Source organism: Parasteatoda tepidariorum, chromosome 4, assembly GCF_982258835.1.
Source record: "Parasteatoda tepidariorum strain Cologne lab strain chromosome 4, Ptep-v5.0, whole genome shotgun sequence".
Lineage (NCBI taxonomy): Eukaryota > Metazoa > Arthropoda > Arachnida > Araneae > Theridiidae > Parasteatoda > Parasteatoda tepidariorum.
Genome location: NC_141758.1, coordinates 51,262,364 through 51,279,508, shown reverse-complemented (window position 1 = coordinate 51,279,508; position 17,145 = coordinate 51,262,364). Strand labels below are relative to the sequence as shown.

At 31.4% G+C, this 17,145-nt stretch overlaps 2 protein-coding genes across 2 annotated transcripts in view; one reads left to right on the top strand and one right to left on the bottom strand.

Annotated features, from left to right (window-relative positions):
* LOC107438967 (uncharacterized) overlaps positions 1-14,153 on the top strand; it is a 191,531-nt gene extending 177,378 nt beyond the window's left edge. The window contains exons 15-20 of the mRNA XM_016051395.4: positions 868-1,050; positions 4,065-4,303; positions 4,754-5,925; positions 7,105-7,455; positions 9,327-9,596; positions 13,061-14,153. Of these exons, the coding sequence (XP_015906881.1) occupies positions 868-1,050; positions 4,065-4,303; positions 4,754-5,925; positions 7,105-7,455; positions 9,327-9,596; positions 13,061-13,742 (2,897 nt within the window). The 3' untranslated portion in view covers positions 13,743-14,153. The remainder of the gene's footprint in view (positions 1-867; positions 1,051-4,064; positions 4,304-4,753; positions 5,926-7,104; positions 7,456-9,326; positions 9,597-13,060) is intronic.
* A 2,442-nt stretch (positions 14,154-16,595) lies between these two features.
* The window catches only part of su(f) (cleavage stimulation factor subunit su(f)), a 68,169-nt gene continuing 67,619 nt past the window's right edge, over positions 16,596-17,145 (bottom strand). Inside the window, exon 21 of the mRNA XM_016051394.4 lies at positions 16,596-17,083. Within this exon, the coding sequence (XP_015906880.1) occupies positions 16,884-17,083 (200 nt within the window). The 3' untranslated portion in view covers positions 16,596-16,883. The remainder of the gene's footprint in view (positions 17,084-17,145) is intronic.

Sequence of the window (17,145 nt, the reverse complement as noted above, 5' to 3'; positions counted from 1 at the left end):
TGAATTTTTTCAGGATGCCATGTTTTTAAAATTCGATTTCTCGAGAAATATTCAACCTATTTCACTCAAATTCTGTATTTTTCCATATAAAATTACATCCTTTAAAATGATGTAAAACATTTCATACCTTAAAATTCAAATTTTTTTCGACTATTATTAAATAAAATAAAAAATAATAAATATTTGCCAAAAGTTATATTTTGCATGAAATTATCTTTGGATGAACTAATTTTATAGTTGTATGCAAAATTATTCAATTCGCTTTAAAAGTTCTCGAGATATGGCGCAATACGTAAAATATAAAATTAACATTAAGGGGTTCAAACTTTGGACCGTTCTCCTGACCAGAGTATGAAGATCATATTTTCCAGATTGCGGCTTAACCCTATATTTTGGGAATAGAAAATCCGAATCTGACGAAAAAAAGGTATGTTTATTCAGGGAAGTACATTTTTGTATTTATTTCGTAACTTAAAATATCGTCAGTATTGATTGATTAATTAACATATTTGATGTCACAATCTCAAAACTTTAAAATTGATATTCAGGGTGGTTCGTTTTTGACTCTGCGCACTGTGCATCAGTTTTGATCAACAACAAAAAACTTTTTTTTCTTCATTACTGCAAGCGTTTTCAGATTTATACGCCATTTTGAAATTGTTTTTTCATTTAATTAATAATTTTTTTTATCTTACAACTTTGCTTAAACCTAGTATTTTATGTAAGAAATTAAGCGAGTAAAATTGTTATCTCTCTTGCAATCTTTATGGTTTTGATAGTCAATGAGAGCTCATTATCAATAAACTCAATGGTGTTTAAAATATTTAATTGCTTAATTGTATTATTTCTTTTTCTCTCTTCCCATAGAAAATTTTTCCTCCAAGTTCGAGGAATTCGCTAGTCAATTATGGAAAACCTTTGGTCGAGATTATACAATTCCTGATAATTTAGCGCAGTTTGCAGAAGAGTACTTCCAAGATTACAAGATTAGCCAAGGTCCCGATAATGCTGGTCATGACAAACAACCTGTTCAGTGCTTACCCGAACCAGGTAACATTTCCAATCAGATTTCATCATGCACGGTCAGGAACAGCAGGAAAAACCTGGAATTGTCTTGAAATTTAATTTTGCCTATAAAAAGCACGGAAAATAGGAATTTAAGAAAAAAAAGCTGGAAAACTACATTATATCTTAAAAATAACCAGTCTCAGAAGTGTCAGTAACAGTAATCAGTTATTGAGATTCGAGTGAAATATATCTGTAACAATTATTTATTGTAAAAATTTCACATTTCACAAAATCTAGTATTAGACATTAGAAGTAAAAAATCAAAGTTGTCTGAGGAAAAATTTGCATGGTATGGATAAAATATGGTTTTGATTTTCACTGAAATTTTTCTGATATACCTGAAAAAGTCGGGGAATTTTTTTCTCGAAAATGAGTGGGAACCATATCATGCCACACTATAGCTTAAAATAAGTATCCTTTGAGTTAAGTGAACAAAGTAAATAATTTCACATTAAATTATTAGAATTATGTATGAACATATTTAGCAAGAGATTCATAAACTATAAAAATGAACGTATCATTTACGTTACGTCTGAATTATCGGTACCTTTTGATAACCGTCAAGTGATATTTTTCTCATTTAGGTAAATACAGGTTATGCAACAACCGAGATTATCTAGTGATTTTCTTCCATTGATTTTTTATTTACTACCTGCCGCCTTTATATTTGATTTGTGTAACAGGCTTAGTTTAGAACACGGTTTGATCTTGTTTTTTAAAATAAGCAATGTTGTTTGCCTTTGGCTCAGTATTACTGTGTCAGCAGGGTCAGATTAAAGTATGATGGGACCATGGGGCTAATGCGTAGCTTAGAGCCCTACCTATACCAAATTATCAAAAACCTGTTGAAACCCGTTGTTAAGCAATTCAGCATCTGATAAATTCAGGTGTCAGGCTTGATTGTTTCATAAAAATTTAACCAAAAAAAAGCTTTTTGAGATTTTAAATTCTTTTAAAAAACATTATATTAAGTATTTAACATTCACTAACAAAAATATCTAGTGTAAAATTATAAACCTATAATAACAGTAAGAACTATCAAACACATATTTTTTAAATTCTAGAGAAGCAAATTAGAATTTTCCATTTTTACTAAATTTGTTATATTTTTTCCAACCATTGGCCAGAGGAAAATGTCAGTGTTTTGTAGATATTCACAGAAAATTATTTAGACAAACCACGCACTTGTAACCTAAAGAAAAAGAAGATAATAGATAGATTTAGGAAATTGGGTGAAGACCAAAAGGACGATCAAATATAATTTTTATCCCATAATTTTTTTTCCTATTTCCCGAATTTTACATTAAAAAATTATAAAATTTTTTTAAGGATTCTAAAGAAGATTGTTCAAATTATGATTGATAATACCTAATAAAATTTTAGAAAATTGCAAAAAATCTATTTTAACTTCTATAATAAATATAATATCATAAATATATTAAATATAATATAATATTATATAATTATTATATAATATAATAAATATATAATATAATGAATATAATAATAATAACTATAATAAATTTACAGATCACTTTAAGAGGGCCTTTAAAATATAGGTCCTGAGACTACAACCCTAGTTGTCCCCCTTTTAATCTGGCTGTGCGTGTCAGGTTTTTGCATTATTGAACTCAATATTCATTTTAATCTTCAAATATCCTTAGCTCATTAACAACGCAGGATGAATGTATTGTAAATGAAGTGCACCCTCAAATTATGCAGATCAATTTTTTTTTTTAAATATCTCAATCATCTAGGGGATAAACACATTTTTAAGATTATATTCAGATGATTATAAATTGTTTGTCATCAGTCATTCAGTAACCAGACATAGTTTCTAGTTTCTTATGATCTAGAAGTTTTGTTTTATATTAATACAAACTCCTAATTTTTTTTATTTATTTAACGATATAGAAGTTTTGTTTCATATTAATAAAAAACTCTAATAATTTTTTTTTAATTTAAAGATCTAGAAGTTTTGTTTCATGTTAATACAAACTCCTATTCTTTTCCTAATTTAACGATCTAGATAATCAAATGATTATAGATTATCTGTCATCAGTCATTTGCTAACCAGACATAATTTATAATTTCTTACGATCTATGAGTTTTGTTTTATATGAAACAACTCTTAATTTTTTTAGTTAGTGATCTAGAATTTTTATTTCAAGTTAATTCAAGCTCCTAATTTTTTATTTATTTATTTAGCGATCTAGAAGTTTTGTTTCATATTAAGACAACTCCTATTTTTTACTTCTTATTTGATGGTCTAGATATTTAGATGATTATAGATTGTCTGTTATCAGTTATTTACTAACCAGACATAATTTATAGTTACTTGCGATCTATAAGTTTAGTTTTTTATTAATACAACTTTAATTTTTTTATTTTTTTAGTTAATGTTCTAGAAGTTTTATTTCATGTTAATACAAACTCCAAATTTTTTTTTTATTTAACGATCTAGAAGTTTTATTTTATATTAATACAAACTCCTAATTTTTTTTATTTATTTAACGATCTAGAAGTTTTGTTTCATATTAATACAAACGCCAATTTTTTATTTTTTTATTTAACGATCTAGAAGTTTTGTTTCATGTTAATACAAACTCCTATTTTTTTATTGAATGATCCAAAGTCAGATGATTATAGATTGTCTGTCATCAATCATTTACTAACCAGACATAATTTATAGTTTCTTACGGTCTAGAAGTTTTGTTTTATATGAAACAACTCTTAATTTTTTTTGTTAATAATCTAAAAGCTTTATTTCACGTTAATACAAACTCCTAATTTTTTTTCATTTTTTAAACGATCTAGAAGTTTTGTTTCATATTAAGACCAACTCAAAATTTTTATTTAACGATCTAAAAGTTTTGTCTGGCATTTTGCATACAATTTTTTTAGATTTTTGCCTAAATTGTTTGCTTAAAAAATCAATCACGAATGTATAATTTGCTTATTTTACTTAGCAAATAATGTATTGCTCTATTTTGTAGGTCCTTTTATGCCTTGCGAAGATCTATTTGGATGGTGGAGCTTAAGATGCGGAGTATGGGTTGTTTTCCTACTGGCCATGTTAGGCAACGGAGTTGTAGTTGTTGTTCTGCTGTTTGGCCGGAGTAAAATAGATGTCCCGCGCTTCTTGGTCTGTAATTTAGCTATGGCAGACTTCTTCATGGGAATCTATTTAGGCATATTGGCTGTGGTAGATGCCTCTACTCTTGGAGAATTTAGGGTAAGGGCATTTCAAATAATTTAATTTTAAATTCAATTAAATTAGTGTCTTAGTCTAAACGTTAATTAAAATTTAATTATAAAGTTGAAGTGATTGTGTTTTTGGTTGATCTAGTTACATTTAAAAATCTTGTATCTCTCTCTCGTTCTCACAGCTATGCATTATACGGTTTCAGATTACTTTTCAATGAAGTCGACTCGGTGGTAAAAATAGATATAAACTTTTAATTGCTAGCACAAATTTAGTTATTAAAAAAAATCTATTATTATTCGTTTTTACTTAAATTGGTTTTTGGTATTGCTTTACGATGTAAATTGATGCTGAATATTACGTTGTTTAATATAAATTTATATTAAATGTGACACTTCTGTAAAACATCTGTATAAAAATCTTGTATTTCCATTTTTTTTTTTTCATAAAAGTACATGACATGTTATATCTTGGTTTAAGGTGTATGCCATCCAATGGCAGATGTCCTCCGGTTGCCAAATTGCTGGATTTCTTGGAGTTCTAAGCAGTGAACTATCTGTGTATACTTTAGCTGTCATAACATTGGAAAGGAACTATGCAATCACTCACGCAATGCACTTAAACAAAAGATTGTCGCTAAAACATGCTGGTTACATCATGAGCGCAGGCTGGACCTTCGCACTACTGATGGCTATTCTTCCCTTATTTGGAATTAGTGATTATCGCAAATTTGCTGTATGCCTTCCATTCGAAACCGAAGACCCATGGTCACTTTCTTACGTTGTGTTCCTCATTTTAATTAATGGCGTGGCTTTTTTGACTCTCATGGGCTGCTACCTCAAAATGTATTGGGTCATACGGGGCTCCCAGGCATGGAACTCCAATGACACCAGAATAGCCAAAAGGATGGCCTTATTAGTGATAACAGACTTTATGTGCTGGGCTCCCATTGCTTTCTTTTCACTGACTGCAGTATTTGGAGCCAATCTTATATCTCTAGAAGAAGCCAAAGTGTTTACAATATTTGTCTTACCTTTGAACAGTTGCGCCAATCCATTTTTGTACGCCATTTTCACGAAACAGTTTAAGAAGGAATGTGTTTTGATATGTAAACGAATAGAAGAATCTAGGGTGACCAGGGGTATAGGCCGATGCAGGCACAGCTCGAACTTCTCAAACAGACATACACCAGCTAACACCAATTCAGCTGGTGAGAGAAAGAGTGGTGGCGCCCAAGCAGCTTATGATAGTCAACCAGTGTGTCAGTGTGGTGCTCACATAAAAGCTTCCTATGCCGCCAAATACTCTGAAACTCCTGTTTTGACTGAAGCTCGCTGGAGGAGCTTAGCTAGACGTTATTTAATGTTTCAGTTTACTAGAAGAGAAACCAATATGAATGAATATCCCAATCCTCGAGCGGCTGCGTACGCACAACGTCGCGGAAGACCGGATCCCATGCAAAAGAGAGGCTCCAGCATTTCTAGTGACAATTTTTCTTCGCGCTCGGACAGTTGGAGACAAGGAAATTTTCCTCTTCGATTGCTGGAAAAAGGTGCGCGGAGAAATTCTTGGACAGGAAGCACGCAGAAATCATCTCAAGACTCCAGCAATTCTTGCAGCAGGCAAGATTCATCTTCGACTTCAACTTTCAGGTAAAAGTAAACCATGATATAATTCTCGACATAAATCGGCACTTATTTAAAATATTTATGAAGCTATTTTTTAGCTATTTCTAAGTTCATTGGCATAAGATTATAAATCTTTTTCAGTCTGTAGAGAGACACGGTCTTAAGCCAAGGTCTATTAATATTAGACGAGTGTCATTTACTATGGCGATCGTTTGTACAAAGATTCTTGATGTAGCATTATTTTGTACTTTTCAACTGTCATATAACATTAAACAAATGTCTTATTTTTTCCTTTTTTATGAAGACAGATAATTTGTTTGCTTTTCATTTAGCTTACTAACGAATATATTGTAATGGGATACCTGACGTGACGTACTGTTGGTATCTCGATCCCGATTGGTTGTTGAAACGTGACATTTGTTTACTTTAACAACTGTTCTTTCCATTCTATTTCGAGTAACTTAAGCCCATCAGGTTCTCTTAAGTGACGCATTCTATATACTTTTACCAAGATTCTTTCACAAAGATTTCAATACTTTCACTGTATATTTCTTATTTAACGTAAAGACAGGCACGAAGCTGCGTGGAACATAAACTAATTATGCATTGAAGTTGCCAGGTACACAAAACAAAAATATAATCCGGTTACAATAAAATACATAAATAAATAATAAATGCAAGTTAAGTAAATGACGTAGACGTGAAAAAGTTTTATTCCAACAAATTTTATGTGCGATACGGCACTCTATTTAATTAACTTCACGTTAATTAAAATTCCAACTTGTATGGAGAAACTTAACTCAACTTTAATTTTGCTTATAAACATGATAGGTGATATCATAGGTCACAGGTGTGGGTATCAGTGATCCTCTTCTTCTTGAAGTGTAGGTACCGAATTGACCTATGGCTCTTGATTTCGCACGTGAATGAATGACTGAATCAGGAGAGAAAGAAGAGAAGAAGTGAATTCGCTAACCATTGAATAAAGTAACCTGTTAGTAACTTAAACAAAATTGTTTATAACAAACTAAAATTTTTTGTACTGTTGCCGAAGACCATATTTCAAATTCCCATTTCGGTTAACTAACTTGAAACATGTTCAATTGGTTTTATAAACTTGCTTATTTCATTACTTAGTATAGCCTCTGTTTCTTAACTTAGTATAGCCTCTGTTCTGTATTAAATGCTTCTTCCCAATTTTAGGCTCTCTAGGTCTAGTGTAAGTAGCGATGCTTCTAGTTCTCGGCCTGGTTCCAGCATTAAGGAGCGTGCTGCTTTGAATACCAGCTATCGGAAAGCAATAGGTGGTCCCAACGGTGAATTGCAAAACAGATTCACGCGAGGAGTTACCATTGCCAATCTTCGTGAGAAGCCGCGGTTGTGTCGTCAAGGTGCTATAATGGAAGAGGCCTCTCATCCTCCTAGGCCATCGATGTACAGGGGAGGCCCAACAGAAATGGCAATCATGAGGAAAAATCAATTGCCACCTGTCCCTACTGCCAAAAAAGGAGTTTGTTCAACTTGTGGCAGAAGAGAGACTCTCCCTTCCTTAAGGTTAGATATTTGCCTTTCTTATACAAAGTGTGACAGATAATAAGATAGATATTTGATGGAATATTTGCAGGACTATCCACCGCGTGAACGGGGTGGAGCCTCTTAACTATTTTGGTTTGATGTTTATGTTTGAATCATAAGTAAGGCGATCTCGGAAACAAGAAAAGAGGTTCAATCGGTTCTGTTATGTAACGAGCTTTGTTTTGTGTATTTATGAGGAAGGGAAAATCCCTTATCACTCTTCAAAACTGGTTTTTGTTTACGTTCAGAAAAAAAAAGTGGCTTTTATGAGGAAATTATTTACGTTTTAGCTTAAGCTCAGTTAACAGTCAATTTAGCTACTTCACAAAATAAAAATTTGACTAGTTGTCCATTCTATAACTCTCTATTATGGAACTTCTTAATTTCTTAAACTCTAATATGGAATTTCTCAAGGGATCTATTTCCCTTGAAGTCTAGGGCCTTGAAAAGAGGGCTCTGTGTTTACGATTTTAAAACAGTTGTATCATTTGACACACGTTCCTAACCACAATAATAACCATCCAATAATCTAAATTACACCATTAAATCCCCGGGGAGGGGTCGAGCAAACAATTCTTAAAAGATCTTTCCGAATAATCTGTGAAGTTTTCCTCTTGGATTTTATGACATAAGAAAGCAGAAAATTATAAAAAAAAATTTCAAAACATGTATCCAATGACACATGGGTCTGAAACTGCAAACTGGAAAAAAAGTGCTCGCTCGTTTATCTAATAGTCAAGAAAATACATAGATTCCTTTTAGTGAAGTTTAAAAAGATAATGTAAAAGAAAAACATAATGCTGAACGTGTTAACCCTTTGAGCAGATAAGACACCGGTGACCCTTTTATACATTTTTTTCAGACGCTCTAATTACAAGCAAAAGTATATATTGGTATTTTTTAATTATTAAAAACAGTCTAATAGCTACTAAAAAAATCTGTTAGATCATCGGAGTAAAATTTTTACTAAAATTTAAAATCCAAAAAGAAAGTTTTAATTTGTTTTTTGATTCAGATTTAAAAATTTATCAATAATTGAGTTTGTTAATTAAAAAAAATTCAACGAAGAATAACTGTTTCTCTTAAATCAACTACAAATAAGTGTAAATTTAAAAATGTATTTTTTGGAAATGAGCGGTGTCATGAAGATTTTTCCTTTATCGAAGAAAAAGACAACCGGTGTTTCACTCTGTACAGTCGAACCCCAGTTTAACGAACCCCTATTTACCGAATTTCGCTATTTAACGAGTTTTACGAAGTTAATGAAGTCGTTTTATAGGAATCAATGAATAGTGACTCTGACACAGAAGTCGATGATAATCAATTTCCAGTAAAAACTGTAACTTATTTCTGATGCTCTGCAAGGTTTGGAAACAGCGAAAACTTACCTAATGCAGTACGATGTTTTAAGAAGGAGTATTTTCTTCTCTTCATGACGTCAAGAAAGAACTTTTTAAAGTAAGAAATGCAGGTAATAAACAAACTCACGAAATGCTTTAAAATTTCAAATTAATCAGAGCGTAATCATTCGCTGTATTTTAAGTACCTGAATAAAAAGTGTAAGATTTCTATTTATTTCGTGTCATTAGAGATGTTCTAATTTTCCATAAGATTAGTCTATTTCTATTTTGCCCCCGATATTACGAATTATCCCCGATTTAGCGAATAATATTTTCGGTCCCTGTGAATTCGATAAATTGGTGTCCGACTGCATTTCATAACCACTAATTATTAAAAAGCTACATATAATGTTTTTCACTTATTTTAACCAAAATTTATACAAAATAATGAAAAAAGTGTGAAAATTCTGTGTCAAAAGTGTTCAGTGATATTTATGTTACTCCTGGCAGATTCAAGAGCAAAGAACTGGAAGACAAGTTCAACTGCTTCTTTAATCGTTTGGTTGAAACAAGCCATGAAGATAGCAGCGAGGTGAACACATCCAAAGATGATCAAGCCTTATCCACTGATAGATCCACGGATGACAGAAAGACAGACTCTGGCAAAGAAACAGCCGACACCTCACTATCTGAACAACCAAGTGAAGATTATGATTTGCTATGTTCCACTCTCATTGAAAAAGAATGCCCTACCTCAACAAATCGTGTTAATGTCTCAAGGTAATTTTATGGAATATTTATTGAAAATTTGTATTTAAAATTCATGGCTGTTGCTAAAAGTGAAAATCTGTTTACTTACTTTATAAACCGTTTTTAATTAATAGGGATCACTTACATTCATACTTTTATAAGTACAACTGTTGCAAAATTTCGGAGCTTGCGTAAACATTTTCCTATTGTTTTAAATTAGTCTTTAAGCTTTTTACACTTAAAATAAATACTTACTAGTAGAAACTAATACTATATGAAAGTTTTGACTTTTTATTATTCATGGCCATCCAAGCTAATTAGTTATGAACCTCTTTGTACCAAAAAAAGAATAAAACTAGCGAGATGGTGGGACGAAATTTGTCTGCAAAGGAACTCTGCAGAAATTCCTGCATGAATATTACTATTAAATAAATGTATACTATTAAATAAATGCATATATTTACTACATAAATGCATACTATTTTTTTAAATCCTTAAAAATTTACGAAAGTTTCTGTTTTGACTAATTAATCTGGAGTGGTACATTTTGCTAACATTTATCGTATTACTTTTGAATCAAATTTAACCTGCGTCAATTATTTTTTTGGTTTTATTTTTAAATGCTTTTAAATAAAGATTTACGCCATCTGCCTTTTTAAGTATAAATTCATATTTTAAATTAAATTTCGGCATCTTCTTAAGCGAAGAACGAAAGTTCAGTGCCTGCCGTTATTAACACTAGAAAGACGCAAAATTAGTATGTACCTATATAGCCTAAAAGCAGTCAAAATGACTGGATTGTGAATGCGTAAATAAATTTGTTCAAAATTAATTTGTAAAATTTTTTATATTATTTACAGTTATATAACAAGTTATTAGTAAATATTAGCAATAAAAAAATTATATGTTGTACAAAAAGTCACAAAATTCTAAGAAATTGTGCCATTATATACGTCCTTGTTTTTCTAATTGAAATTAAAAGCAGTCAAAATGACTTCCTTAGGCAATCCAGTGTTAAAAAAAAAAAAAGACAATAGTAGTCTTTACCTCAGTGGTTCCCAAAAGGTGTTTCGTGGAACCCTATGGTTCCGTAGAAGAATTAAAGGAGTTCCGCTAGTTAGCACTTTTTGTTAGCAGTGATAAGTTTTGAAATCTTTGGTTACATTTAAACCCAACATATAATTCATCATTTATTTAATTTTACGGTTGCCTTCATGAAACTTATGTAAGTAAAATGCCAATAAAGTAGAAATGGCGCTGTTTAAAAGGAAAATATAAAATTTTTAATAACAATATATTGAACAAATTATGAAAAGAAAACAAGCGTTTATAAAATATTTGATTAGTAATTTTTTTGTAAAGAAACAGCAAAATAATGAGATAAAAATCTCTAAATGTTATAAAGTAATATGTTATAAGGAAGTAGTTTTTTGTTATAAAGAAACAGTTAAGCATCAAAAACTGCCATAGTTCAAGTAAATTTTTAAAACAATTAATAGTTATGATGTACGAGTAACTCAAGGTAAATAAAAAATGTAAATGAAGATAAAACTCGTGTCAAAGGCAAAACTCAAAACGGTAAATATTTCAAATGTAAAGCAATAAGCACTTTACTGGTCGCAGCATAGCTAGAATTCAAGAAAAACTCCCATTAAGTACAATTATTTTAAATGGAGTCAGTTGCTGCTTAAAATATTCGACACACTTACAAATAAGGTTTCTTAAAAATTAAATGCCTGATCAAACTGTAATAAAAAAATAAACATTAAAAAAACACCAATACATATTCTTTTAGGCCCCTCCAGTAAACTATTTTCATAAGTTCAGGTAGAAACCAGTTTGCGACTTATAAGGAAAAGTTAAATGATTGTTTTTTGTCTAGTAAAGACTAAATTAAAATAATAAGGAAAAGCATTTGCACACATTTAAAAAAAGAGAGTGAGAGCTTAAAACTTATTCAAATTTAGTATTAAAAAAACGTCAGTTAATAAAATAAAAAAATTAAAAACATTTTTTCTGTTATACTGTCCTCACGTTGATTACAGAGATGATCTCAAACACAATGGTTAAGTGTACGATTTTCCCATACTGCTTAAGAACAAAACGAATACGTCCTGCCGTACTGTTCTCAAATTTGTGTAGTTTTTTTTTATGCATTTTCTCCTTGTTAACATTTCGTTTCAACACAGTTAATTAAAAAAAACATTTTTGCTGTTCTCACGTTGATTATAGAGATGATCTCAAACACAATAGTTTAGTGTGCGATTTTCCAATACTGCTTAAGAACAAAACGAATACGTCCTGCAGTACTGTTCTCAAATTTGTGTAGTTCTTTTTTATGCATTTTCTCCTTGTTAACATTTCGTTTCAACACAATTAATTTAAAAAAAAAACATTTTTGCTGTTCTCACGTTGATTATAGAGATGATCGCAAACACAATAGTTTAGTGTGCGATTTTCCAATACTGCTTATGAACAAAACGAATACGTCCTGCCGTACTGTTCTCAAATTTGTGTAGTTCTTTTTATGCATTTTCTCCTTGTTAACATTTCGTTTCAACACAGTTAATTAAAAAAAACATTTTTGCTATTCTCACGTTGATTATAGAGATGATCTCAAACACAATAGTTTAGTGTGCGATTTTCCCATACTGCTTAAGAACAAAACGAATACGTCCTGCAGTACTGTTCTCAAATTTGTGTAGTTCTTTTTATGCATTTTCTCCTTGTTAACATTTCGTTTCAACACAGTTAATTAAAAAAAAACATTTTTGCTGTTTTCACGTTGATTATAGAGATGATCGCAAACACAATAGTTTAGTGTGCGATTTTCCAATACTGCTTATGAACAAAACGAATACGTCCTGCAGTACTGTTCTCAAATTTGTGTAGTTCTTTTTATGCATTTTCTCCTTGTTAACATTTCGTTTCAACACAGTTAATTAAAAAAAAACATTTTTGCTGTTCTCACGTTGATTATAGAGATGATCGCAAACACAATAGTTTAGTGTGCGATTTTCCAATACTGCTTATGAACAAAACGAATACGTCCTGCCGTACTGTTCTCAAATTTGTGTAGTTCTTTTTATGCATTTTCTCCTTGTTAACATTTCGTTTCAACACAGTTAATTAAAAAAAAAAAATTTGCTATTCTCACGTTGATTATAGAGATGATCTCAAACACAATAGTTTAGTGTGCGATTTTCCCATACTGCTTAAGAACAAAACGAATACGTCCTGCAGTACTGTTCTCAAATTTGTGTAGTTCTTTTTATGCATTTTCTCCTTGTTAACATTTCGTTTCAACACAGTTAATTAAAAAAAAACATTTTTGCTGTTCTCACGTTGATTATAGAGATGATCGCAAACACAATAGTTTAGTGTGCGATTTTCCAATACTGCTTATGAACAAAACGAATACGTCCTGCCGTACTGTTCTCAAATTTGTGTAGTTCTTTTTATGCAATTTCTCCTTGTTAACATTTTTTTTCCAGACCAAGTGGATCTACAACTCGTTACGGAGGGTTCACTGCATCAGCACCACGTCGCAAAGATCACCACAAACCAAGAGTATCTCCATCTGTACACGTCAGCAGTGACGACATTTCCAAAAATAAATCCCGGAGTATGTCCAACCTGGGGATTGACTTTAAACTGTTCTCGAGGCAGCGGAAAGCGGTCTCTGATAATTCCCTCAAGAAAATCTCCCTGAAGAACTTGCCTAATTTCCTAAGATCCCTGTCTAGTCAAAGCACACAGAATTCAAGTCAGAAAACAGTTCTGTGTTACAAAAGTCAGAGCGGTCAGTTGACACCATACCCATGCACCTCAAGGCCCATTCCTTACTGTCGAAGTGAGGCCACCATAATGAACAGGTCCCCTGACTCCAGTAGAACCCCCATGTGGTCACCTCACGGATCACTAGGCAAACTGGCTCTCAGTGGTGATGAGGCCTCATCTGGAGCAGATGATGCAGATATTGACGAAGAGGACGATGTCCTCAACGAAAGGACAAAGGTTCTTGTCCGGCGCAAAGTAAATCAAAGACTACAGGATGATGAAGATAGTGTCACGGACCCAGTTGTGTTACAACAAATGCCACTGTGTGGCACAAACAGCACAACAAGTGATGATCAGCCTTTGATTGATAAGGAGGTTAAGCCCTCTTTATCTTGATCACTTTTAGGATATAAAACTCAATAATCTCACTCCGAAGTACTTACCTTATTGCTGGCAAAAGAAAAATAATCTTAACTACTGCAGAAGCTACACAACTCAAAATATCCTAACTTAGAAACCTATTTTAGGTATTTACCAACAAAAAATTAACCCTAGTTCAGTTGTTCAGATTATGTCAAACAGACTGAGGTCACACTCGAAGTCCCACTAGTTCCATCAAGAGCTAGATTGTGAAGCAAAGATTTTGTAATAATTATGATTACCTAAAGGGTAACAGGGACTAATTGTCCTCTAAACTTTTAAATACTACCAAGCTTACATTTTTACTAAAATAAATTTAAAAAATAATTTCAGTAATATAATAACTGAAACTGCTACACTCGTATAAGTATTCTAAAAAAAAAGAAACATGAGATAGTGGCCAAAATGCCCATTTTAGCCATCAAATGCCAAAATTCGTCAAGAAAGGGACAATAACATAATTGATAGTCCAAAAGGAAATCCTAAAGTTGTTACGGCCTTTCTTTTCCTGAACAGTATGAAGCAAGTTATTTTAACCTAGTTTAAAAATAAAAAAGAAGTATAGGTCAATAAGATAACTGGTGCTAAGGTAACCAATTACAAAGTAAAAAGTTGATCTCACACTGCCTGTACTGGTACTGCCTGTACAGGCAGTGTGAGATCAATCTTTTTTAATTATTCTTTTTGGGGATGTGTAGCTTCTGAAAGTACCTCCATTTCATTTCTGAATTTTTAGAATTATGGGATGAGCTTTAAATGACTTGCACTTTGAAAACTAAAAGCATTCTTTGAAAGAAAGAGTGGCAAGCTAGTCAAAAATTAAAATAAAAAAATATTAATTTTCAAAAATGCGAAATTCAAATTGTTTCGTACGATGTATATAAATAATGTTGCCTTTAATTTATGCTAAAATAGGATGTTTGTTAATTTTCTGTTCATTGCAAATTATCATCGACATCATCTTGAGGAAGGACTCCTAATTTCTCAGAAAATATGGTGCATATAAAGATTTTTAATATAATTCTCAATTTTTGAATAAAAATGAGGTGTGGGCATTGAAAAATCGAATAAGTAACAAAAATTCCTTTATTTTGTCATTTTATATTTTCATTATAATGCCCTTTAATATAATTTTCCTCCACAATTCCTTCATTACTTTACCTTAATTGAAGCAATGCTGCAAAGCATTTTTGAAAGCATGTTCATGGTTTTATTGAATTTTCTTTGACAACTTCACAAGTTTCAAATCTGCGATCAATGATAATTTAGCCATAACAGAAGTCTACATGGTGCTAAATCGATTAATCAGGATGGATGCTTTGTCAAAGATATTATGCTTAACTTAATTTATAGAAATCACAGCATTGCCTGTTATGAAAACTACGACTTGTTTTACAAATCAAATTTTCTTTTTTTGCCTATGTACTAAGAGTAGTAAGTTTTTTTATTACAATTTTGTTGTTTCTTGTCCAAGTGGTCTAACCAAACTAGACCAGTTCCATAAGCTTCCAGAATGTATAGAAGAGGTTTTGTAAAAAAAATTTGTTTTACATAAAATCAATACAGTATTTGAACTAGAATGCTCGCAGAATGGGCACACTATGCTGGGAGATTAGCTCCTTGGTAGGGCCACCTAAGGCATGAAGGCCATTCCCATACGTCCTGCTAAAGCTAGCAGGCAAAGCCACAGAGAAAAATCAGACTCACGATCGCATAAAAGCTGATACACTTCCCCTTTTAACTTGAGTCCAGCGCACTTTTTTTCTATAAAAGCATTGAACAGATTTGAAATAATCAAAGTTGCAAAGAAAATCTGGATAAATATGCTTTCAAAAAAATAATTTTTAACATTGTGTTGAAGAATGAAAAATTTGCATTCAAATATGAAGGTTAAAAGAGACTATGTTAAAATTATGAAAAACAATCAATAAGTGATTTAATCGTTGTGGGTTGTTTTAAAGCCGCACCTCATACTAAAAAAATTAAGGGATATTTTTTGTGTAACTATATGTGCTGAATATTAAATTAGAAAGATAACAATATTTTAGTCAATTTCTTTTATTTATTTTTTAGAAAATTAATTTTCCTTGTAAATGATTTGTGCCATGCTAAAGAGAATTGTAATGTAAATCTAATAAGCATTTATCTGAATATTTATGTAACTTAAAGCATTCATCTTGCAGCAGATAAACTATCTTACTCATTGACATTGTTCATAAACTTGCATCCATCCATACTGTAATGAATTATGAGAAGTTTTGTAAGTAAATGATTACTTATAAAGGTTTATTGTTATATTAAGAGCTGTGCATACTTAAATATAACAAATATTTCAATAAAATCGTTAAAATAAACAATTCAGTTTATTACTTAATGTACTTGCATTAACACTAGTAAAATAAATTAGGACTAAAGTAAATTTTATAACTTTGATTTCTTAAGGTTCATAATAAAAAACATGTTCACAAACTGATATTAATTAAATTTACAAAAATATCTGAGAGTCACATGGTGCAAATTAACATCATTTAGTACTTGCATCATTGTATTGGTGTCAAACAACGTCACTTTCCAGCATTGTCATATCCCGCCAGCATAAGAAAAAGAAAAATTTACACACCCAAATAAAAAAAATTATCACAATGTTCTGATATTACTTGTGAACATGGATATCATCATCCTGACCAACATCATTTATAATTTTGTATGTTTTAGGCATGAAACTATTTAAAGATACAAGTACTACAAATGTGACAAAATTTTGAGTTTACCCTAATTACAGATATCAAAGGTACAGGTGTAGTCATTTCAATAAGATATACAACCAAGTATCAGAATAAAAAATTTATTACACGTACAAAATTTAATCCGCTACTTTTCTACAAATGAATAAAATGTTTCAGTATCATACATTCAACTACAGAACAATAACAAAACAATATAAATGAGTTAATGAAGGGTTACATGTCGGTTCATGAAAAACAAAATAAAATTCAAATACAATATACATGAACATGGAATGAATGCCCGGGTGTGACAATTTTGAGCGATGAAGGCAAATATGTAAAATGACTATGTTGAAAAATTATGTACACATTGTGATTTTAATTCTTATATTTACTTCACTTTCTTTTGTTGCCTAGCACGATAAACATCTTTCACTGGTGGGACCATGCCACCATCCTCGTCATCGCTATCTTCAGGAACACCATCAACACCAATTTTTCTTTTTTTGCCTTCCCCAGAAATGGCTTTAATGGCATGCTCAAAGTATTTTTCCATATCTTTTGACACACCATTTTCCATAGGGTGGGGAGCTATAATAAAAAGGACACCATATTATTACAAAAGCTTGTGCACAGATTAATATGTATACAGT